Source organism: Bombyx mandarina, chromosome 17, assembly GCF_030267445.1.
Source record: "Bombyx mandarina strain Sakado chromosome 17, ASM3026744v2".
NCBI lineage: Eukaryota > Metazoa > Arthropoda > Insecta > Lepidoptera > Bombycidae > Bombyx > Bombyx mandarina.
In genome coordinates this window covers 12,755,999-12,779,170 of record NC_143223.1, presented here as the reverse complement: position 1 = coordinate 12,779,170, position 23,172 = coordinate 12,755,999, and the positions used below count along the sequence as shown (strand labels likewise).

Below are 23,172 nucleotides of genomic sequence, written 5' to 3'. Positions count from 1 at the left end.
ACGCATTCACGTTACATTTTTAAGGGTTTTTTCTGTTCTTATGTGTTCGTGCGGTCGTTCACCCAATCGATTGAAACTTTATAAAAATGTTATTAGCATAATTAAAACTAATTTTACGGTTTGATATCCCGTTTTTTATTGTCATTGTCAAACAGGCAATTATTTGAAATGTCGGAATTAATGTAATGATAATTAAAAAAATGCGAGAATAGATTGTAAAAGTAGTCTTATTACTTTTTTTTATTGCATAAGTGGGTGAACGATCTCACAGCCCACCTGGTGTTAAGTGGTTACCGGAGCCCATAGAAATCTACAAAGTAAATACTGCCACCCACCTTGAGATATTAGTTCTAAGGTCTCAGTATAATGTGTTATGTCAAAACTCTGGAAAACCGGTTAAAATATGTTTTTATGAATTCTGGATTTCAACAAATGATCTGTACTATTAAGTAATATATTAATATAATAATCGTCGCAGCGAACTAGTTTCGGACGAGCGTGTTATGAGAATATTTTTTTTACAGACTGGCACAAATCTTACTACGCGAACCTACGTCCGAACAAACAGACTTACGACCTCCTAATCTCCTCTGGAGTGTTTGCTGTCATCAACGTGCTCGTTTTCATCATCCACGCTGTATTAACTTTCAGAAAGGAAGCCGACTATTGAACTGATTTCACGAACAGTTAACTAATTTTTAAGACCGAATGATTGTTAAATCTTTTGCCTATCTTATCCGTAAAATTATCTTAAAGAGATTTCCATAGTTTCATTTTCTTATATTTTAAAATAGTCGTTTGCTTTATTAATTATTGAGTAAATTATATTTTGTATACTTTAATATATTTTTCGATAGGTATATCCTTATTTTTTTATTGAACGTAGAGTTACTTTAAATAATGGCATTCAATAAAATAGTTCTTGTCTCTTGTAAAACGATTTGTGCTGCATCTCACATTCGTGGTTTTAGGATAGAGATGTTACCTTTTAAGGTAAGTATGTAATGGGTACTGCATTATTTGTATTATTTATGCATTAATGTTTTAAAATTAGAATGATTAAATTATTATTAATCTATTATCTATTAATCTATTTAATTTAGTATAGGTACGTAGATTAAATTGTTAACATACTTAAATTGAAGTTGCCCACAGATGTAGCTATTCAAATTATAACTGGGGGACATTTTTTGGGTGACATTTTGACAACTGTCATTGTTGTCAAGTTTTGTTACGTCAAGTATTTTTCTACACTTCGGAATTTAAAATGACAATAACTTTTAACGACGTTATTATTCGGTAATTCGGCAGCTACATTTTATTGCTAAATACGGCAGCTATATTTTAAAAAAAATCTGTAGATACATTTCATTATATGTAGTTATAAATATAGCAGCTATATTTTATTTAAAAATTCGGCAGTTAAATTTTATTTTAGAATTCAGCAGCTACATTTTATTGTTAAATTCGGCAGCTATATTTTAAAAAAAAATCCGCAGCTACATTTTAGTATAGTTATAAATATAGCGGCTATACTTTATTTAAAAATTGGGCAGTTAAATTTTATTTTAGAATTCAGCAGCTACATTTTATTGCTAAGTTCGACAGCTATATTTAAAAAAAAATATGCATCTACATTTTATTATAGTTCTATAACTATATTTTAGCTATATTTTATTTCAAAATTTGGCAGTTACGTTTTATTTTAGAATTCGGCAGCTACATTTTATTTCTAAATTCGGCAGCTATATTTAAAAAAAAAATCCGCAGCTACATTTTATTACAGGTCAAAATATAGCAGCGATATTTTATTTAAAAATACGGCAGTTACATTTTATTGTAGAATTCAGTAGCTACATTTTATTGTTAAATTCGACAGCTATATTTTTAAAAAAAATCCGCGGCTACATTTAATTTTTAATTTCGGCATCTACATTTTAACATTGAATTTGGTATCTGAATTTTAGTTTTAAATTCTGCAGATATATTTTACATATAAATTTAGCAGCTATATTTTATTTTTAAATTAGGCAGCTAGCTACCTTTTATTTCAAATATCAGCGACTGCATTTTATTTTTAAATTCAGCAGTTATATTTTAGTTTTAAATTCAGCAGTTACATTTCATTTTTAAATTCAGCAGCTATTTTTTTTTATAAATTAAGTAGGTACATTTGTATTTTTCAATTCAGCAGCTATATTTTAGATATACATTTAGCAGCTATTTTTATTTCTAAATTCAGCGTCTACATTTTTGATTCAATTTCGGGGCTACATTTTTTTTAAATTTAGCAGCTACGTTTTCATTATAAACTTAACAGCTATAGTTTATTTTTAGAATTTAGATTCGGCATCTATATTTTTTTAACTACATTTTTTTAAATTTAGTGGCTACATTTTATTTTTTAAAATCAGCAGATACATTTTATTTTAAAATTCAGCAGCTATTTTCTATTTATAAATTTAGCTGCTATATTTTGTTTCTAAATTCGGCATCTCGTTTCTGTTTTGATTTCAGCTACATTTTATTTTTAAATTCATTTAGTGATTGCCTATTTATGATTAAAAAAAACTAAGTATTTATATACGACGCAAACAAAATAAACCTAAAGTTTCCATTCTTTTTAAGTTAAAAATTGTTTCACAGGTTACTAAAAAAAAAAATTAGCCTTACTAGGCGATTTTTTTTCATAAATACTTAACCAATAAGTTTCAATGTAGATTTTCAAAGTGATCGATTCACAACAATCGTATAATGAGACAAATTAAACTATTTTTCACTTTGTGCTCTAAAATGGCAGTTTGACGCGGCTATACACAGCTATTTTTATAAAGAATGAAACTTAGCTAGGTTGGCTAAACCAAGAAACGTAATTTGACCGTGACCGTACCTTTTATTTCTGTTGAAATTTAACCAAACTCATGTGTTTTGATAAATACTTATAATGAATATGCAGCATGAATATGTCATTACTGAAATGGTAGCTATAGACATCATTTTTACTGGTGGTAGGACCTCTTGTTCACTGGTGGTAGGACCTCTTGTGAGTCCGCACGGGTAGGTACCAACACCCCGCCTATTTCTGTCGTGAAGCAGTAATGCGTTTCGGTTTGAAGGATGGGGCAGCCGGTGTAACCATACTCAGACCTTAGAACTTATGTCTATGGGCACCAGTGACCAGTTAGCACCAGGTGGGCTATGAGCTCGTCCACCCATCTAAGCAATAAAAAAAATGGTCTAGGTTTAAATTAATTGAAATTTTCATATATTTAAGCCATTTTAATAATGGTCCTCTTTTTAGAAGAGGTAATAGGCAGCAGCAAAAAGGGCAGCTATTTTCATTGCTTATCATTATTTCTTTTTTGTATTTTTCTATGGTGGCTTTATATATAGTATTTACACGGCTCTTTTTAGCCAATGATACTACCACTTCGTATTTTGTTTTAATATCTTCTTAAATTAAGTTTTTTTTAATACAACAATAACTAGGTTGTCTTACAGGTCACAATGTTTAGTTAACTTTATTTTACTATGAGCAAAACCACAATCCATTCGGAATATAATTAAAGTAAACCAAATTAAAATCTTAAGGGACACACGGACGATGTGTATAGGGTTATTTTAAATTTTAATATTACATGTTTTGGTTTTATTCAATTGAATCTTTCCAATTACAAGATCGCGAATATGAAAATAGTAAAAACAAAATCGTTTTACATGAGACAAATTAGATACGTTGAACTCAATCGTTTGTAACAGACAAATGTCAAGTGCGATTTGGCGCTAAAATTATTGTTTTGTCATAATTTGAATACATTCTCAGATTAAATCATATTTAGCTCGTAAGTATTTAAGGTGCATGTATTCTAAATAAATATCGGTTATTTTAATCTTAGGATGCAGAAATGTATAGTATTTTAATTATTCATCGCAATTAAAGCATTACTGGAACATTCCGTTATCTATAAATATAATATAGTATGACCTGTGCTGGCTGGTATCACTATTCCATTTTGGAAGCAAAGAGATTAGGCATTTCAATATTCAAAATAATGACAAACAAACAACAATAGTTTCGGAAATCCGTCGTTATATAAGTTAAAAATTGATGCTATTCGTGTATATCAAAATTTGTATTAATACTTATTAGGGACAATATTTAAAAAGTAAATAAAGCAAAATCGAAGTTGTAACTGATTTACGATTTTTTTACTCGTTTTTTTTTTGTGAACGAGCAAGAGGCACAGGAATTATGAAATGGAATTATGTTTTAATCGTAATCTAAGTTTAAAAATATTTAATTAATATTACATAAGTAAAATTATAAATGTATAAAGGGAGAACCAAAGCAGTAATCAGTATCCGTCCAGTTGTAGTTAAGTTACTTTTCTATCTTTTCTTTCAATCAGGGATGTGTGTACATGTAGCTTTTATGATCGTTTATTAAATATTATATTTGATCGTTTTCAAATAGTTAGATACATAAATAAAAATGATCGGTTTCCTCTTACAGATTACCGCGTATTATATGAAACTATGCATTAGCACTAGTGATGAGCAATGCTTTTCAATTTATCAGAACAACGATTACTACGAAACTCCATTTATAAAACGATTGTAGAATTTTGCAGTACATAACATCTCTAGCATACTTCTCTTACTACACTGATATGTTCTGATTCATTTTAGTAGTAGCTTTTAGGTTTATCTTCAAATAAAATTTTCATTTTTTCCTTATTCTTAATGTCATTTATATAAATTTTTTTTTATTGAAATTTTATTCGTTCTAAAATGTAATTCGTATGTCGCAACGGAAAGATAACATAAAAACGTAATTTTTAGCTTCGTAAATGTAACAATAAAAACATCATCATCGTTATACTGTTAGTTTATAGCTTGTAGGTTAATAAATATAGCATAACATATTACATAAAATAGCATGTAGTTAATTAATAAATAATCATTATAGCAATCATAGATCCGGCGCTAATGTTACCTTAAAAACCATGTTTTCGAAAATCAACGTGAAAACATTTGAAAATAAATAACAGGTACTTCTGTAATTGAACAGGACGCATCGACTAAAAGCTCTGAATCTAGGGCCGGTTTTTATTTAAATTGAAAATGTCTCGCAATTCTTTATTTATAAAACAGATTTATAATATTAAATTTTATATTCAAGATTAAAACTTATACTATATAATATGATAACCGTTTATACTTATTTACCTACCATGTATATTTTGTGTAATCGTTTAAATTTAAATAAAAATATAAAAAAAAGAATGTGTGTTTTATTAAACTAATAATGTGGCACTGAGCAATCAGATTTTATATGATACTAGCTGACCCGGCAGAGTTCGTAGTGCTTTAATCGATAAATAAAAGACCTAAGCTTTTGTATAAAATAAACTTAAAACAAACAAAAGAAACCCGTCCAGGGGAGGGGACACATCAAAGGAAAAACTAAATTTTATTTTTATTTAATTCCGAGCATTTTCATATTTATCTACCTTTTAAAACCTTCTCTGGACTTTCACAAATAATTCAAGACCAAAATTAGCCAAATCGGTCCAGCCGTTCTCGAGTTTTAGCGAGACTAACGAACAGCAATTCATTTTTATATATATGATTATACTAGCTGACCCGGCAGAATTCGTAGTGCTTCAATCGATAAATAAGAGACCTAAGCTTTTGTATAAAATAAATATTATAAAGAGGAAAGATTTGTTTGTTTGTTTGTTTCGAATAGGCTCCGAAACTACTGGACCGATTTGAAAAATTATTTTTCTATTAGAAGCCGACATTGTCCCTGATGAACATAGGCTACTTTTTTTTATTTTATTTTTTTGGTTTCATGTGTGTTTTAATGTTTCCGAAGCGAAGCGAGGGCGGGTCGCTAGTATAAAATAAACTTAAAACAAACAAAAGAAACCTGTCCAACGGAAGGGACACATCAAAGGAAAAACAAAATTGTTATTTTTATTGAATTCCGAGCATTTTCATATTTATCTACCTTTTAAAACGTTCTCTGGACTTTCACAATTAATTCAAGACCAAAATAAGCCAAATCGGTCCAACCGTTCTCGAGTTTTAGCGAAACTAACGAGCAGCAATTCATTTTTATATATTATATAGATAGATGATGAATTATGACACGACACGCTTCTGTCAGCACTCTGTAATATTCTACTTTGGAATGTTCCAAAAAACCTTAAGCCATGCTATGATTTTTAATATACTCTACTTCAAAGTTTTTGAACGGTTCATTTTAATGTAGTAAACGCCAGATAATTATTCTATATAACGTTGAAGTAGCAGAATGGAAACAAATTGCATAATAATAAACAAGAATGAAACAAAGCTAGATTAACAAGAAAAAATCGATATAAAAATATGATTAACAAGATACAACAAAATGAAAAACACAAAAAGTTTACTATGCGATACGGACGTGTCTTTAATATTTTATCCTAAATAACGCTTTGTCCTTGTTGGTAGATTTAGCTCTTTGTTGGAATGGACTCAGAATATCGTACGCTCGGCTTGAATCTTTTTTCGTCATTCCTGTTCCATAGTCTGTGAGCGAAAATGATAACGATAGAAAGGTAATAATGATAGCCTCGTACGTTTCCCAATAACTGGACACGAAATATTGCATTAGTTAGTATGGTCAACGTCAATTCGACCAGCAACGTCACAAAAGCTGGGAAACATGATTTTAGTGGGGTTGATTTTCATTTTCTGCATTTGAAAGCGACACTGATAAGAATATGATTGCTTGTTGTATGCTTACGGCCCTTACCAGTTTCTTAGTCGAAAGCCGAGCACAGTGAATCGTCAAGGTGTTAGGAGGCTGGAACAATCGCTATTGATGATTGCAATAAGTATTTCGAGTTGATTGAACGATTTCAATTGGAATAATTGGTTACTAACCGCAAAATCGATTTTCGACATCGTCCCTACTCTAGAACCGTCGCTCTGACATCTGTCATACGTTTCAATCCACAATTCCACGATTTACGACAGATTAAAGAAATTTATTTACATTTAAAAGATCGATGAATTTTACACAAATTATTATTATCTTAAATACTGAAAAAATATGATAAAAATTCTGATATTCTATGCACATAACCTTTGCAATTCTGAATTTAATACTGAACCTGACAGCTTCTTGAGAACAATAGAATAATTAAACAATAAAACTATCTTAATGTATTGAGGTATCGCACCACGTATTCAATTTTAACTTGTAATTAGGATTATATGAAACTAATCTTACCTTTTCAGCTTTAGCCAAATAAATCCAGAGTTTACGCCAAGTCGAAAATTTCTTTTGGTCACTGAAATTGTACTGCATTTCTTTGGAGGCATATCGTGTACTCAAAGGTGACCGGTAATTACAGTATTCGGTATTTTGCAATTCAACAGGGGCGTCAATTGTGGTCATTTTATCGAGTTTATTTCACAAATTTTACGATAAAGTCCTTTAAATACTACAAACAAGTTGACAGCTGACGGAATACTGAGCCACATAACCTAAGAACAAACGATCTTCGTTGGGCGCGAAATTTCAACATCAGTGATAACAAGGTTATCGCTTGCTACTAGTTGTTATTCCTACAATTAGTGATGTAATAATAAAACTTGTAACAAAACCGTACTGTTGTATTTAATTTACATACAATTATTTCCGACCTTGAACTAGAAAGGACTTAAAATCTGGTGTTTACCACTGACTGTTAAATGTACATTGAGATTTGTTTTTGTTTTTTTTTGGTTAGACCTTTTTGTTAAAGTTGAATTCCTTAGCAACAATATCAATCAGTAAAATAGCGTTATTAATATCAGTAAGTAAATGTTGCATCATTCAAAATCTTAAATTTTTCTGCATGGTGGTATCGTTTATTACCATGGGTGCTTCTCAGTTTTATTAGGTCGGGTGATGATGACGAAAGATCCTTATTAGCTAAAAGACAGCTGCGTCACTAATGCATTTGCCATCAAATCTGAATCATAGCTAACTAAGATCCGACGAGACACCAAGGAAGCTGTTACTGTGGGTTAAAGTTAAGTCTTTCACGAGCTCTGTCGAATGCGGTGACCTGCGCTCTTGCTGGTGCTAACGTTAGAACTAGTAACGTCCGTCAACAGCGAGAGTGAATCGGGTGGATCCATCAGTGTGCTTAGTGCGAGTTTTTTAACGTTCTCGATAGCGTAAAAGTTAGCCTTATTTTCTAGGCAGTTGGAACAGCACCCTTAGCGGCAAAGTAGGCAAACGATCCCATTCCATACAAATATGAGTAGAGGCAAGAGTTATTGGATCTGATGGATCCGTAAGGACGTGTCTAGGGCGACGACGGTAAAGTCTGCCGAGAATAAACGCGGCACGATCGCGGACTGTTTTAATATGCGGGCGGAATGTCATAGATGCATCCAGGGTGACTCCCAGGTACTTCACCTTCCTGGCCCAGGTAATAGTTTGGTAAGAGGGTGATCGGGGGTGTGGGGCTGTATACAATGCGCTCTGCCTTCGAATGCAGCAAACTATTAAATTGAAAATAAAGTAATATAGATAGCATGAGACACATGCTACTAAATTATTTTTCCGGTTTTCACGTACTTACCAATCATAGTATAGATCAGGTTATTTATTCATTTCAGGCAACTAGTGAGACTCAGACTCGCTCGCACTACGCACTCATTAGTCGCAACCTATCGTAAGGTAATGGTAGTATAATCTGTATAATCCGAAAGCTTACATTTAGTGCCATCGACAACTGTACCAAGTTATGTACCCTTCCTGGCTGAGCCTTTGCTCCTCTATCTGTCCTGGTGAAACTGGAAAGCAATCCTTCAAACATAATGTTTTTTTTTTATGATTGAAAGATTACTGGAGGCCCGAAGGCCTTTCCAGTTTCACCAGGACAGGTGGGCGACCAAAGGCTCAGCCAGGAGGGGTGGGATTTGATAACAACTGCCCGAGCGCCTCCGGAGACCTAACAACTCAAGAGCGATTGCTTCGCGAATGAATCTACTACCGGATCGGAATCGCGACCCGCTGAGAAGATCCGGCGAGAAACTCAACGGGCTGATGCATGGGTTGGGTTGCACGTCGACCTCTTTGTCGAGTTCGACGAGTACGGTTACCGGGGTCCCTAAGCCTGCTTCTATTAGAGCTGAAGGCGTCTAATGCAAAGGTTATTGGATCTAGATGGATCCGTAAGGACGTGCAAACATAATGTACAAAGTTTCATCACAATCGGATGAGTGGTTTAGACACGCACGGAAGGACGGAACATAAAAACACTCATTTTGTTTTTTTTTATAGATCAACATTACGCTGGGGAGTACTGGTTATTAAAAATAATTAATTAAATTAAAAAGAGAAATTTATTTATTTACAAATACAAAATTTGATACTAAAATGATTGTAGTACGTTATGTTTAAGCCTACCTTTCTTACATTATTAATTCTGTTTAGAAGCGTCCGATAAGGCACTGATATTTTGAACACACAAACTTAAAATTTAACAAAGGTAATTGAAACATAAAATAGAAAAAAAAAAGATTTAATGTATTCTATAACATTTGTTTTGGTATTTAAAAATAAATATTCATTTTTGAATTTATAACAATATAAGACTTGTTTTTATTATATTTTATAGTAACATTCGTTTCTGCACCTGAAGTGAATTTCATATAACAAAAGTTTTTTTATACCTATATTTTAAGCGATTTATGGACTACACAGAACAAATGTGTAAAAGCTACATTCCTAGTTTTTTTATGCTTCGTCTTACATCCAATTTGTCACAGGAGGCAGTGCCTCAAGTGTAGATAGCGTACATGATGTCAATTCTTTTATACCACATCCTAGACATTTGTTTCTTGGTTCATTAGCAAATATGTATACGTGTTTTTGTATCAAATTTATCGATTGAAAAAGTCGTTAAGCTCTAACGTTTTGAACCCTATTTGGACTTTTACTTTTTTTATTTTGCTTTATGCATTACAATTTTTCCATTTTAAATTTAGATCTTTAACAGTACAGTTAAAGTAATAGTTACCTATTAGAAAAATGTTCTTGTTCTCTGTTCTTGGACTTACAAAACGATTACTTATTGAAGAGCTCAAAATACGCCAATAATATTACATTAAACGTGTCATAAATATATCTTTTTAATCTTAACAAAATAAAATTCTTAGCTCTAAATCTATATTTATATATAATATATTTTTTAATTTCATTACGACATTTCTGATTAGCATAGCGCAGCTATCGATTATTGCACTGGCAACATTGCTTTACAAAATTAAGCTTTCTTCTTCAACGACTGCATCATCTTCTCTAGCTTCATTGCCTTTTGTAGATCACCTTTGATTTTCAGTTTTCCCATCATGAAGGCTGTCGTCGGTTTTAGTTTTCCTAGAATAACATATTATAATAAATATACAGAATGAAAAACCAATAACATATCAAATCAATATTATGATAAATTACTTGACGACCTGATATAAAGACCATTGATACTAACAATATAACGACGACGTTCAATCATTTAAATATAATGTCCCTTTTTTTATTACAAAATTAATAGACTAAAATACTGCTAAGTTTAACCTTTCCATTGTGTGACAGATCAAATGAGGGTAAAACGCCTGTATGGTCCAATTATTGGACGCTAACACAGACACAAATAATATATAATATATTTCATAATATAATCATTACATTGTTATTTATCGTTACTGTAATATTTTTTTATTGTTAATTTCATTTAATAAATATCCAACGTACAGAGCTTTAGATACAGAAAAGCATCACGAAACTGGTTGAAGTTTCGATGCTTTATCCCGGGACTTAAAGCGGGTATAAAAGCGCAATACTATATTCAAGTAGAGTGGTCATATTGCTGGAGTTCACGTCACGTTCACAATTTGAATGCCAACACCGGATTCGCGAATGATACTACTACCGGATCGGAACAGCGACCCGCTGAGAAGATACAGCAAGAAACTCAACGGGCTTAGACTGCCATTTACTGGTCGTAGTCCCTTAAGTTCCCTTGCCTATTTCTAACTATACTGAGACCTTAGAACTTATATCTCAAGGTGGGTGGCGCATTTACGTTGCAGATGTCTATGGGCTCCAGTAACCACTTTACACCAGGTGGGCTGTGAGATCGTCTACCCATCTAAGCAAAAAAAAAAAATTAGTACTGTGTACTGACCCGCGAACATGTCAGTGAAGTTCTTCCCGTCCATCGTCAGAGTCGCGTCCGGAGGGTTCTTGGGCTCGCCCTGTCCGCACGCACCCTCGCCGTTCTTGAGGTCGATATGCCACACTCCCTCTTCTTTACCTGTTAGAAGGTTTGAAATAGGAATTTAAAATTATGTGCATGCTAACTTAAGGAGTATTGGTATTAATGAGCTTAGTAGCTAGTATTGCCAACCCCTAGCGATAGTTTTTCTAAGGTGAGACAAGGACAGAGACAGATACGTAATTCAAATGATATTTCAACCTCAAATCTCAAGGAGGGTGGCGACATTCACGTTATCATCATCTTAAATTTTTTTGTAAACCTTAAATTTTTTTATTTAAAATATCATAATATGAAATATTACAAGAATAATGTCAAGTTCCCTAAAAAATAACGTAACGGCGAAATAAACTTATTCTAGAAACATTACCCACGTTCATATCAAAACGTGTCGTACAGTGAAAATTTTATTCATCTTATTATTATTTTTACAAAGATAATGAGCTTCTTGCAATGCCATTGTTGCTAGTGTCAAGTTTTTTTTTTATCTATATTCGATTGTTGTTATCGTGTATATTCTATTTATTATATGAAGATATGAATTGGACATGAGGTGATGTCGATTTATATTGAGGTTGTAATCAATTGGGATGAAGTTAAATAAAACAAGATGAGACCGGATGCAATAGTCTCAGTAAAATGATTAGATTTGACTAAGTAGGCTTTTTGGGAGTCCCACGTCCGACTCGACATTATTTCATTCTCCCACGCATGTGACCTCTCACAAATGCTAGACGGCTAATAAATCATCGTTATAAATAAATAAATAAATAAATAAAAATGAAGCGTTCAGCTTCGTTCCTCGAGTTCCCGCCAAAAATAGTCCACAGATAATATTATTATAGTCATAAGTTTATCCTTGATATTATTCGTTTTTTATTTGAGTTAAGTAAAGTTTTCCTTCGACGCATACTGAACTTTAAAAGCCCCACAGACCTGGCCAATCACTCAACACTCTCATTAGCTCGAAAAAACCCCAAAAAAGGCATAGTTTTACTGTAAAACTGACACGTGTAAAACCCTGTGCTCTTTATATTTAGGAGAAAAAACGGTTTTGTTGTCATGTCACTTTGACATTTAATTGCGTAATCGTTCACCTTTGACGTTGAACTGGAATACGGCTTGAGTCTTCTTCACCAAGTCGGCGCTCAGGTTTTTACCGATCAATGAAAACAGCGCTGGTATTTCGCCTGCGGTATCGGATTCCTGAACGAGAATATAATGAAAAATGCGGATAAAAATCAATATTTGTTTTGAATTTTGAATTGTTCGAGATGATCCATGATGACCATCATCTCGTTTTTACCATCGCACCGCCCGCCACCGGAGTAGAGTTCATCCATGCTACCTGGAGCCACTGCGTTCATCCACAGTGCGCTTCCAGAGGTCTTTTTTGCCACGTACCATCCGGCTATGGAATGAGCTCCCCTCCACGGTGTTTCCCGAGCGCTATGACACGTCCTTCTTCAAACGAGGCTTGTGTTTTTTTTTTTTTTTTTGGTCCTACCTAAGCTGATAGCCTTGAGAGGCTATGTCAGCGTAACCCTAACTTTAGTAGGTGAGCTCACGGGGCTCAAACCTGACGATGTTGCTAACACGAACCCTAGCAAGAGCCGTGCTTCGCAGAATCTGCCACCGGATCGGAAACGCGACCCACTGAGAAGATCCGGCGAGAAACTCAGTGGGCTGTGTCTGAGAGTTAATTTACTCGTCGAGCCCTTCGTCGCAAGCGACGGGTTCGACGAGAACGGTGACCGGTGCTTGAAGTACCTAAAAGCACCGTTAGTGGATCGGGAGGCGAGGCTTGTGGAGATTATTAAGCAGTAGGCAGCGGCTTAGCTCTGCCCCTGGCATTGCCGAAGTCCATGGGCGACGGTAACCTCTCACCATCAGGTGGGCCGTATGCTCTTCTGCCTACAAAGGCAATAAAAAAAAAAAAAAAAAAAAAAAAAAAAAAAAAAAAAAAAAAAAAAAAAAAAAAAAAAAAAAAAAAAAAAAAAAAAATAATAATAATAATAATAATAATAATAAAAAATTATGTATCTTTTTTCGCATTGACATATATAATTACGAGTATAATTAAGAAAATTGTAGCTCTAAGCCTCTGACTGCGAAAAATGTTACTTCCCGAGAAAAGTTTAAAATGTAGTAGATTTTATTATAGTAGATTTATTTAATCAAAATTTTAAATTTCGCTTTAAAATGGATTTGATTGTAACTCGTATCTAACTAGAGAATCAGTGGTCATAGACAATTCACGTTGAATTTCTATTATTTAAATTTGGATCGCACCTTTATGATCGGCTCAACGGATTCCCCGGAAACATCCAAAAAGAAGTCCGGTAACAAATTCTGTACGTTACCTGTGGACAAACGCCTTTATTTTAAACAGAACAAAATCCCATTTTGAATTTTAACGTACGGCCACCTATGACCACTCATTCTTCACAACATATATTAAGCAACTATCGATAGAATCTCATTGTGTTTTGAAAACACTAAGTGGAATAGAGACTACCAAAAGCTTAATTTTTTATGCTTCTATTGATAACATACTTTTTCAAAAATGGTAACACTTGCGAAAGTTTTATATGGCAACACGTGTTCAGTTTCCGACAAACCTTCTCTTTATAGTTAACGGCTGATGTGTGGTACCCCCTTCTGGAAGCGGAGGAGACGGTCGCCCGATGTTGACTCATCGCTGACGGATCATCGAGGAAACCGTCCAGTAATAGCTTATCAGCATTCTCTGTTGACATTTTATTTTGAACCAACAACTGTACTTACCTGTTCTTCTAGCTAAATAATGCTGCTGAGTAGTTATGGCACCACATTATCAATAGATAGCAGCTTGGTGATGACGTTGATGACGGTCTGATGTTACCACTTACCACTACCTAACAACAGTTCTATAGTGTTGTATATTTTAGTATAGTATCTGATAACATTTTGTCTTACATTGCCTGTTTTTTTTTGTTTTTAAATAACTCATTTTGGTGTGAACTACCTGCACTATAATAAAAAATATGAACTGATAATTTTGTTGTGTTCCACTTCGGTGACGACACAGTACTTACTCGGATCACAGGCATAGGGTAATAAGTCTTTGATGCCGGCTTCCTTCACGACGTCTTCGTCGATAGCAAAGTTGCCGGTGTACGTTTTTGGGTCTCTGAAAGAGTTAAAAAAGTTTTTGAAGTGAAACTTCTTTAGAATCGTTGTGATTTCAAACTCGATGAAACGAAAAAATAAGTCCGTAGTGTTTTTTTAATACAGCGACATCTATGAGTGAACCTCTTGTAGTGAATTTTAATTTAGGATTATACGTGAAGTTAAAATATCAATTCACAGAGGGCGCTACCTCATACTATAAAAGATGACTTATTTACAATTATTTACTAATGACAAAATTTTACATATACTTAGACATTTAGGATAATTGTATTTGTTTATGTAAGTTAATACTTGTGAAATGTCTTAGTACAAGCACTCTTAGAGCATGTTATAATTTAACAAACAAATTATTATGCGGATTCAAGAATCTGCTTCGAGCTCACAGGACGAGTGCGGTCGTTGACCCTCCCGGTTTGTAAACTATACATTGCGTGTCATGAAATATCAAATTACTAAAGCAATATTAGTATTAACATAGCTGCTTCTAGATTATGCCTAAAGGTCTCACCACTGTGCCATAGGAGTTAAAGCTTGTGCTTTTGTTCTGAGATTACTTAAGTTTCTTTAGGTTTTTATCATGGAGCGTGGTTACGTACTTGCAGAGCATGAGGTACGCCGCGTCGGAAACGATCTCAGGCTTGCGACTTGTTGACGTGTCCCCGGTCAACATTTCAATGGCCGCTGTTGCTATAGCTACAAAAAAAATACCACAAAATTCAACATTCACAACAAAATAAAAATCTATCGTAGTATTCTTTTTTAATTATGATGAATTTATTGTAGTCAATGTGGAAAATTATGAGTTAACAAGGGAAATGTTTTCAACGGGATAATTATGTTATAATGCAATACAAACTTTCGATTACGACCATCTTTGGAATGAGATTCCCTTTAACGGTGTTTCCCGAGCACTATGATGTGACCTCCTTCGGACGAGATTCAGAGAGTATTCTTAGGGGTAGGCAGAGGCTTCGTTGTGCCCCTCGCTAACGTTTATGAGCGACGGTAACCATTCACCATCATGTGGGTCGTATTCTTGGCTCTGTACACGGGTAATAAAAGAGCCTCTTATGATTTCAGGAGTCCATAGACAACATTACGTGCTGCCGCACATCTTGAGATGTCTTAGTTGTGTTGTTATACCTGCACTATCAACATTAATTTCCAAATAAATTTATTTACAATTAATTATTTACGACAAAGTTATGTACCTGTTTTTGGCCACAGAGCATTGACACCGATATTGAATGGTTTGAATTCTTCACTCATGCCAAGCACACACATAGACATACCATATTTGGCCATTGTGTATGCTACGTGAATTGAGAACCTACAAATTGATGTTTTCGATAAAAGTAATTATTATTAACAATGTTTCACTTTAACTATATGCAAATTGTAATTGTGAGAATTACAATGCACTATTTATATTTGAGTCGACTATTATCAAAGGCGGCAATCTGACTTTTGGACAATGATTGGTAAATCAGAAAAACGAATTATTGACTTTGTATTCCTTTGGCAGTCACAAAACTCTTCGGAACGACATCTTAGATAAATAACAGGTTAACTATTAACCTTTATTTAATGCAGGTTTTGAACCGTATTCTTTGAAGGAGACGATTATATTCAAATAAATCTGTATTGACATATCAATAAAATTTTTTTGTCCAAATGTACAGATTGCCGCCTTTGATAATAGACGACTCATTTGGTCTATACAAATTTTACTCATACCTATAATGAAAATTCACAATGCGGAATGCCTTGACCTTTACTGTCTTTGATAGCGTTACAAATAGTCTTCTACGAACATATTGCAATTTAACAATTTATAACATTTGAAGTCTTCACGTAAAACGCATATATCATATACCAATATCAATAATTTTACCTACCAGTACGGGTTCATGTTAAGAGGTGGTGACAGATTCAAAATGTGGGCGTGATTGCTATTTTTCAAAACTGGTAGACATATCTTCGACCTGAGAACATAAAATTGAATAATAAGTTTTATTTTTATTTTTTTATTGCTTAGATGGGTGGACGAGCTCACCACCAGTGGTTACTGGAGCCCATAGACATCTACAACGTAAATGCGCCATGCGCCTTGAGATATAAGTTCTAAGGTCTCAAGTATAATTACAACGGCTGCCCTGCCCTTCAAACCGAAACGCATTACTACTTCACGGCAGAAATAGGCAGGGCGGTGGTACCTACCCGTGCAGACTCACAAGAGGTCCTACCACCAGTAATTACGCAAATTATAATTTTGCGGGGTTGATTTTTATTACACGATGTTATTCTTTCACCGTGGAAGTCAGTTGTGAACATTTGTTGAGCACGTATTTCATTAGAAAAATTGGTACCCGCCTGGGATTCGAAAATCGGTGCATCGCTTCAACATGAATGCACCGGACATCTTATCCTTTAGGCCACGACAACCTTAAAGTTCTCAGTGGAATCAAAATTATTCATGATAAGTGGGTACCATAATAGAATATAATATAAACAGAAAAAACTTACGCTAAAAAGGTTCCTCTGGTATTAATGTTATGCATGAGATCATATCTTTTCATATCAGTCTGGGCTGTTCCCGTTAGTGAAATGGCTGATGCATTGTTCACTAGAATATCAATGCCATTGAACTGAAAACATTATTTTGAAGTTGACGATCAAGCATGTATTTAATAACAAATATGATTAATGTCCTGTCACATTGTTGTAAATTAAAATAAATTCCAATATTTTTAGAAAACAACTAATTTATAATTATTATGGCATTTTGTGTTTTCATTTTTTCAGACAGTAGCCTGCTGAATAAATATACTTTTACTTATTGCATACAAAAATTTAAAAATTTTTTTATTATTATCATACAAGTTGCATACAATTTGCATTTATTTTTATAGCTTATTAATATTCATTATTAGTATTACAAAATTAAATATGATAACATATTTTTTTTAGTGGAAATAGTTCTTCATTCATTATTATTACCTTTTTCACGGCTTCATCAACAGCCTTCTGCACTTGTTTCTCATCTCTAACATCAACAATGCATGGCAATGCCTTTCCACCAAGAGCCTCAACTGAAAAAAAATACTCAGATTTTAAGGTTTCATTTAGTTTGATTCCCTGACTAAAAAGAGGATTGAAAGCAATACTGCCTTATGTATCTTACATATTATTGCAAATATTTAATACATAGGGCTTTTTTATTTGAGTGTAAATAAGTATTGCTATGAAATGACTCAATTTATATATTAAGTAGTAAAATTCTTATAGCATTCAAGATACTACAGTTGTTTATATATGTTTTTTCTTCAATATAGTGTTGTAATAATATTTCACGTCAAGAAACCATTACATTGTCAAGGTTAGTTTCTGTATTTAAACACTAAGGTCGAAGTATGCGCTCCACAGGTTCAAAGTCCAAGTTCGACAAAAAAATATAACTATCGTCAATTTAATAATTTTATGACACAAACTAGTCTTCAATTTTATAAACGTAAAAATTTAGATATGTTTTAAGTACATTAGTTAACATACTTTCTTCAGCAGCGGTATAAATAGTGCCAGGTAGTTTGGGATGAGGTTCGGCAGTTTTCGCGGCAATTACAACATTTGCGCCGTCTTTCGCAGCTTTCAGAGCTATAGCTTTGCCAATTCCACGAGAAGCACCAGTAATAAACAGCGTTCGGCCAGCAAGTTTTCTAAAAAATCATCATAAGGTTGTAAAAGTGGCACAGGTAAATTATAAAGTTTTCAACATTGTTAAACTTACCCAGTATTCGCTACAAGACTCATTTTTACTTAGTTTCAAAAAAGAACGTCTTACAGAAACAAATTGTTTAAATTAATTTAGTAAACTAAATAAAAATAATCCTGTTTCCATTAAATATTTTTAAAACTGTTGAGATTTCGTTTGTGGACTGTCAACGTCACTGATTTATGTCAGTTGTCAAATTAGAGTAGTAGTTCTATTCTTCCAACTGGAAAGCCAAAAGGTATCATACCATACACCTTAATATATAAACAATTTCATAATATATATATTTTGAAATATATATAATGAAAAACAATTACCAGAAAAGGAAGGAAAAAAAAATTAAAATTATAATATGATGTAAAACTAAATGAGATGAGTTGGTATGGGATGAAATATAATCTCAGTAAAATGGTGGTTATTTACTAAAACTTTTTCAGTGAACTTTTTGGAAGATCCCGAGAAGCTACGTCCAGCGGCTTTGTTTCATGTTTCCACATTTGGGCAATTTCACAGACAGTTCATAAACCACTGTTATTACACCCTTAAAACCTGAAGAAACACTAAATAGACAAAATAAAACACAATTCACACAGCTTCGCTTCTCGCTTTCTTGCCAAAAAATCAGTCAAATTAGAGCTGTAAACGAAACTAAATTTCTAAGCGACTACGACACAAATGAATGATTCCGAATATAGAGTATTGTAATACGTATTTTACGTAGAATAAAACTGATACCACACACCAACGACATGCGAAAACTAAGGATACGACAACACAACGACTTCATCAATATTAATAGTATATTTTATATTGATCTACCGATGCCCCTTCTCTCAGACACCTTTACTTGGTAAACATACAACACTATCTAAAATTGCGAAATATTTTATATTTTTACTGTGAAGAAGAACATATTCAGCAGCATTTTGGATCTGTTCTTATTCCTACTAACACATACGAGTCTAATTTAGCGAGTACATTATTTGCCCGTCATAAGGTAAATAAAAACAGCAGTGATTTGAAATACATTTATTGTGTGCATCACTTCATTACTCCACTCATTCTACGCTAATGTACAACACCAGATTGGGTGAATAGAAACACATTATGTACTATCAAAATAAAAACTATATTATAATTTCATCATAAGACTTTTCAATTAGGCTTAAAGTAATAAAAAAATTAACGCATCATTTCATTGCATAATTTATGGCTCGAATCATTGGTAATATACTAAGATTTTAACACATCATATCTTACACGTTTTTTTACACACTAACTACAACATTTACAATTTCATTACAATAAATGTAAAATACACAAAATTATGTATAATATAAAATACCTTTATAAGTACTTGAGTATTCATATTTAATTACCTAATAAAATATTTCGTATTGAAAAAATATGTTTTTTTTTTACTTACAATACATATTTTAAAACAATAAAATTAACAAAATACTTTTCGGGAGATCAAAGATCTATTGGTAAGTGTTCTTAGCTTCGTAATTAATAATAATATTCATTTTATTTATTTGGAGTTATCATAGGTCTTTAAGCCAGTTACAAGAAGACATTCAAAGTGTCATAAATAAAATAAAATAAAAACGAAGAAAACTTTTAAAAATAATCATTTTGGAAGGTCTTCTCAGAGTCCCAATAGCTCATTATGAATATATCATGAATAACACCGTTAATGCTTACATTTAGGGACAAAGTTTTATTTGTAAAGCATTTAAAACTTTTATACACAATACAAATTATTTGAAGATTTACTTAAATAAATTATAACAAATAGGTACGATGTGTGTATTAAAAAAATACGTATTAAAATTTTAATGCTAAAATGAAAAATAATGAGGGTAGTAGTTAAAATATTTTCAATTGTGTCTATGATTCGCGAAGACATTACTATTGATTATTATTGCAAACATTATCATAGTTCATTTTTGATTCCGTATTTATTAAAGGCAGTTAAACCAAATAGAATGTATTACTATAACGAAAAAACAAAAATTTTTTGTTCGCTCGCCTTTTTCTTATTGCTTATTTGGGTGGATGAGCTCACAGCCCACCTGGTGTTAAGTGGTTACTGGAGCCGATAGACATCCGCAACGTAAATGCGCCACCCACCTTGAGAAGTTCTAAGGTCTCAAGTTTAGTTACAACGGCTGCCCTACCCTTCAAACCGAAACGCATTACTGCTTCACGGCAGAAATAGGCAGGGTGGTGGTACCCACCCGCGCGGACTCACAAGAGGTCCTACCACCAGTAGTAAAACCTCTTCGCCTCGCCTCTTTTAAAGCGAGTGAAATAAAAATAATTGAATCGCAGATATCATAGTATCCAATACCGGAGCGATAGGTACAAGTTGTTTAAGGTCACGGTATTTTAAATTTTAGGTAACGTTTCATAAAATGTTGAATATAAGAATAAATTGTTAGAATATCCCGTTTGTAAAATGACGCGTGACTCGGCCTGTGCTACAATTTGAGATCCGGTGGAATTTGATTTTCAGTACGTCGTTTCCTTCATTCCGAGAGCTTTTAAAGTGAGTACAGTAAACATGTACTGTGTGCTTAGTTCGAGTTTTTTAACGTTTTCGATAGCGTAAAAGTTAGCACATAGTTGTATGGAATGGGAGCGTTTGCCTGCGTTAAGGGCGCTATTCCAACTGCCTACAAAATTGAGTTAACTTTTACGCTATCGTGAACGTTTTAAAACTCGCACTAAGCACACTGGACTCACTTATATATTACATGATCATTATTTTACTTGATCGTTAAAGTAGGAGCAAGACCATATGCCATAGATGGGAAAGCGAATCGACTAAGACTTATATTTACACAATAGTGCTGGACGATCGAAATGAGTTTGTTCAGACCTTTACGGGTAATTTATTTTCTATAAGCTTTTAAGTGTTAAGGACCTTCATTGTTAGTTATCACCACACAACTTGTGTCATAGAAGTCATAGTGGGCTTAAAAGATAAGACGCGGGATGCATTTGTATCGAGCGATTCGACTGTATCATGTTTAGAATCTCGCAAGCAGCTAAAAATTGTTCTATCATTAGACACATACACATGTGAGACGCGTACTTAACTCACATTGTCCCTACAGATCGAAAATTGACTAAGTACAGTTGAAAAATATTTTTTTTATTTAATACTCGGCTTCATAATAACTTTCAAATGCGATGTCAAAACACCTTTTTAGATTTAGTTAACTCTCGCTCTATAGGGACGAATTATTCTCGATTGATTTTCACAATGAAGGGGTATAATAAAAAGGGCCGGGTAATAAAAATCGAATCAGACAAAAATAATGCGTCATTACTACACGACTGACACAAGTGTCAAGACGGGGAGGCGGGAAAAAGTTGCTTTCGAAAAAAAAAAAGTAGGCAAATGGTTTTGTTTGTAAAAGTAAACGTCTCTACTGCCCCGTTCGAATCTCAAGAAATCGCGTACGAGTATATACTTGGAATACGTTGAAAATATTAGCGTTACCTCGTAACCCTGTTGTCCCAGCGATATGATTCCAATCAGTTCAAAAACAAATCAGGCACCGACAAGTTGAACAAGTTCAAAAACAAATATCAAAACTTACGGACATCGTTAACTGAATTTAGTACTAGTTTTATTAAATACCTAAGTAATTAGTGCCTAGATTCTAGAGATAAGATAGATCTAGAATATAAGACGAAAATTGATATCTATCTAGACACGAAAGCAGTCTCGCAAGCAAAAATCTAGGAACAGTCTAGAATACTTGCTTTGAATGTCAGGTTATTAGACGCAAACAAATTCTATTATGAAGAGTACATACTATTTTTCATACTATTTTATCTACGATACTCGTTTTAGTTGTGATAGCTGTCACTTACGTTTACTATAAGAGAGAAAGAGAAAGCTATAGATATCGCTTTTTATTCAGCGTTGATTAAGTATTGGGAGTATTTTCTATTACTGATTTTGAAAATAGTACCAATGAATCAGCAACTTAAATAATGATATATTTGTGAGTGTAGTCGTGTGAAAATTCAATAGAAATACTATGCAAAATATCGTTATTACGATGAAAGCACCATAAATGTTTTATTATTTTCTATCGTAAACGTTATTCACAACTTTACTTAACTATCTATTTAAAGCATTAACACGAAACAATTGATTGGCACCAAAATTAAATTTCACTAAAATTCACAACATAAAATAATTTTGTTTTGAGCGAATGATCCTATCATTGTATTTATTAGGTACTTACAGTTTTACGTGTGCTAAAAAAATAAAAAAAATAAAAACGTTAAAATATTGTATCTGTGATTCGTTCGATATTTAAATGTAAGCCGGCTGTTTAGCCGAATGCTGCAATGCCGCCAAAACGTCATGCTTGAGTCTAACGTACAGCCGTCCTTTCCTCCACGGATTTTGAAGTTGCAACGGGCGGAAATCATCTCGCAAACATCTCTCCCGCGCTCCTATAACGGCCACCAGACAGAAGTCTTTCAATTTTTCCGGTCCGTAAACCGGCCCAGTTTTTCCTTTTGACACGGCGGCCATATTGAGTTGTTTGACGACCAGGTCGATGACCTCGCGGGCCGAGGTGCGGGGCGTCACGTGTAACTTCAGCGACGTCCCGGCCGCTAGACCAGTTTCGTAGGCCGCATACACCTGTAAAGCGAACACGGAGCTTTTGTTTTTAAAAATAAGAACTAACTGAAATAAGCGAGTTTTTTTTTGTTTTTTTTTATTACTTAGATGGGTAGACGAGCTCAGAACCCACCAGATGTTAAGTGGTTACTGGAGCCCATAGACATCTACAACGTAAATGCACCACCCACCTTGAGATATAAGTTCTAAGGTCTCATTAATGTTACAACGGCTGCCCCACCCTT

General features: G+C 33.5%; 4 protein-coding genes and 1 long non-coding RNA gene across 12 annotated transcripts in view; 2 read left to right on the top strand and 3 right to left on the bottom strand.

The window, feature by feature from the left end:
* Ssk (smooth septate junction protein snakeskin) overlaps window positions 1–3,879 on the top strand; it is a 41,919-nt gene extending 38,040 nt beyond the window's left edge. The window contains exon 9 of the mRNA XM_028177512.2: window positions 525–3,879. Coding sequence (XP_028033313.2) covers window positions 525–670 — 146 coding nt within the window. The 3' untranslated portion in view covers window positions 671–3,879. The remainder of the gene's footprint in view (window positions 1–524) is intronic.
* Window positions 1–7,589, bottom strand: part of Adsl (adenylosuccinate lyase) — a 49,889-nt gene extending 42,300 nt beyond the window's left edge. The window contains exon 1 of the mRNA XM_089734379.1: window positions 7,286–7,589. Coding sequence (XP_089590505.1) covers window positions 7,286–7,453 — 168 coding nt within the window. The 5' untranslated portion in view covers window positions 7,454–7,589. The remainder of the gene's footprint in view (window positions 1–7,285) is intronic.
* Window positions 7,590–9,377: 1,788 nt separating this feature from the next.
* Hsdl2 (Hydroxysteroid dehydrogenase like 2) lies at window positions 9,378–18,491 on the bottom strand. Of its 2 annotated transcripts, none has more exons than XM_028177509.2 (12): window positions 18,289–18,491; window positions 18,054–18,217; window positions 17,502–17,593; window positions 17,028–17,149; window positions 16,400–16,486; window positions 15,713–15,831; window positions 15,098–15,194; window positions 14,405–14,499; window positions 13,949–14,076; window positions 12,425–12,533; window positions 11,238–11,366; window positions 9,378–10,432 (listed from the first exon to the last, which is right to left on the bottom strand). In XM_028177509.2, the coding sequence occupies exons 1-12, from the start codon at window positions 18,309–18,311 to the stop codon at window positions 10,320–10,322; spliced, it is 1,278 nt and encodes a 425-aa protein (XP_028033310.2). In that variant the 5' UTR covers window positions 18,312–18,491; the 3' UTR covers window positions 9,378–10,319. The 2 variants fall into 2 exon arrangements, with proteins under 2 accessions (XP_028033310.2, XP_028033311.2); XM_028177510.2 differs by lacking the exon at window positions 13,949–14,076 and adding an exon at window positions 13,620–13,690.
* LOC149501161 (uncharacterized) lies at window positions 12,675–13,337 on the top strand. The gene is made up of 2 exons (XR_016324532.1): window positions 12,675–12,802; window positions 13,130–13,337. It is a non-coding gene; the product is annotated as an uncharacterized LOC149501161 (long non-coding RNA).
* A 796-nt stretch (window positions 18,492–19,287) lies between the features above and the next one.
* wake (ankyrin repeat and fibronectin type III domain containing protein wide awake) overlaps window positions 19,288–23,172 on the bottom strand; it is a 284,830-nt gene continuing 280,945 nt past the window's right edge. For all 7 annotated transcript variants that reach the window (XM_089734489.1, XM_089734493.1, XM_089734494.1 and 4 more), the window contains one exon: window positions 19,288–22,948. In XM_089734489.1, the coding sequence (XP_089590615.1) occupies window positions 22,613–22,948 (336 nt within the window). In that variant the 3' untranslated portion in view covers window positions 19,288–22,612. The remainder of the gene's footprint in view (window positions 22,949–23,172) is intronic.

Coding starts and splice junctions, on each gene's coding strand:
- Hsdl2 (XM_028177509.2), bottom strand. CDS start 18,311: ATGAGTCTTGTAGCGAATACTGG. Junction 17,150..17,501: donor TTGATGAAGCCGTGAAAAAG/GTAATAATAATG, acceptor TAATGTTTTCAG/TTCAATGGCATTGATATTCT. Junction 16,487..17,027: donor ACCAGAGGAACCTTTTTAGC/GTAAGTTTTTTC, acceptor TTATGTTCTCAG/GTCGAAGATATGTCTACCAG.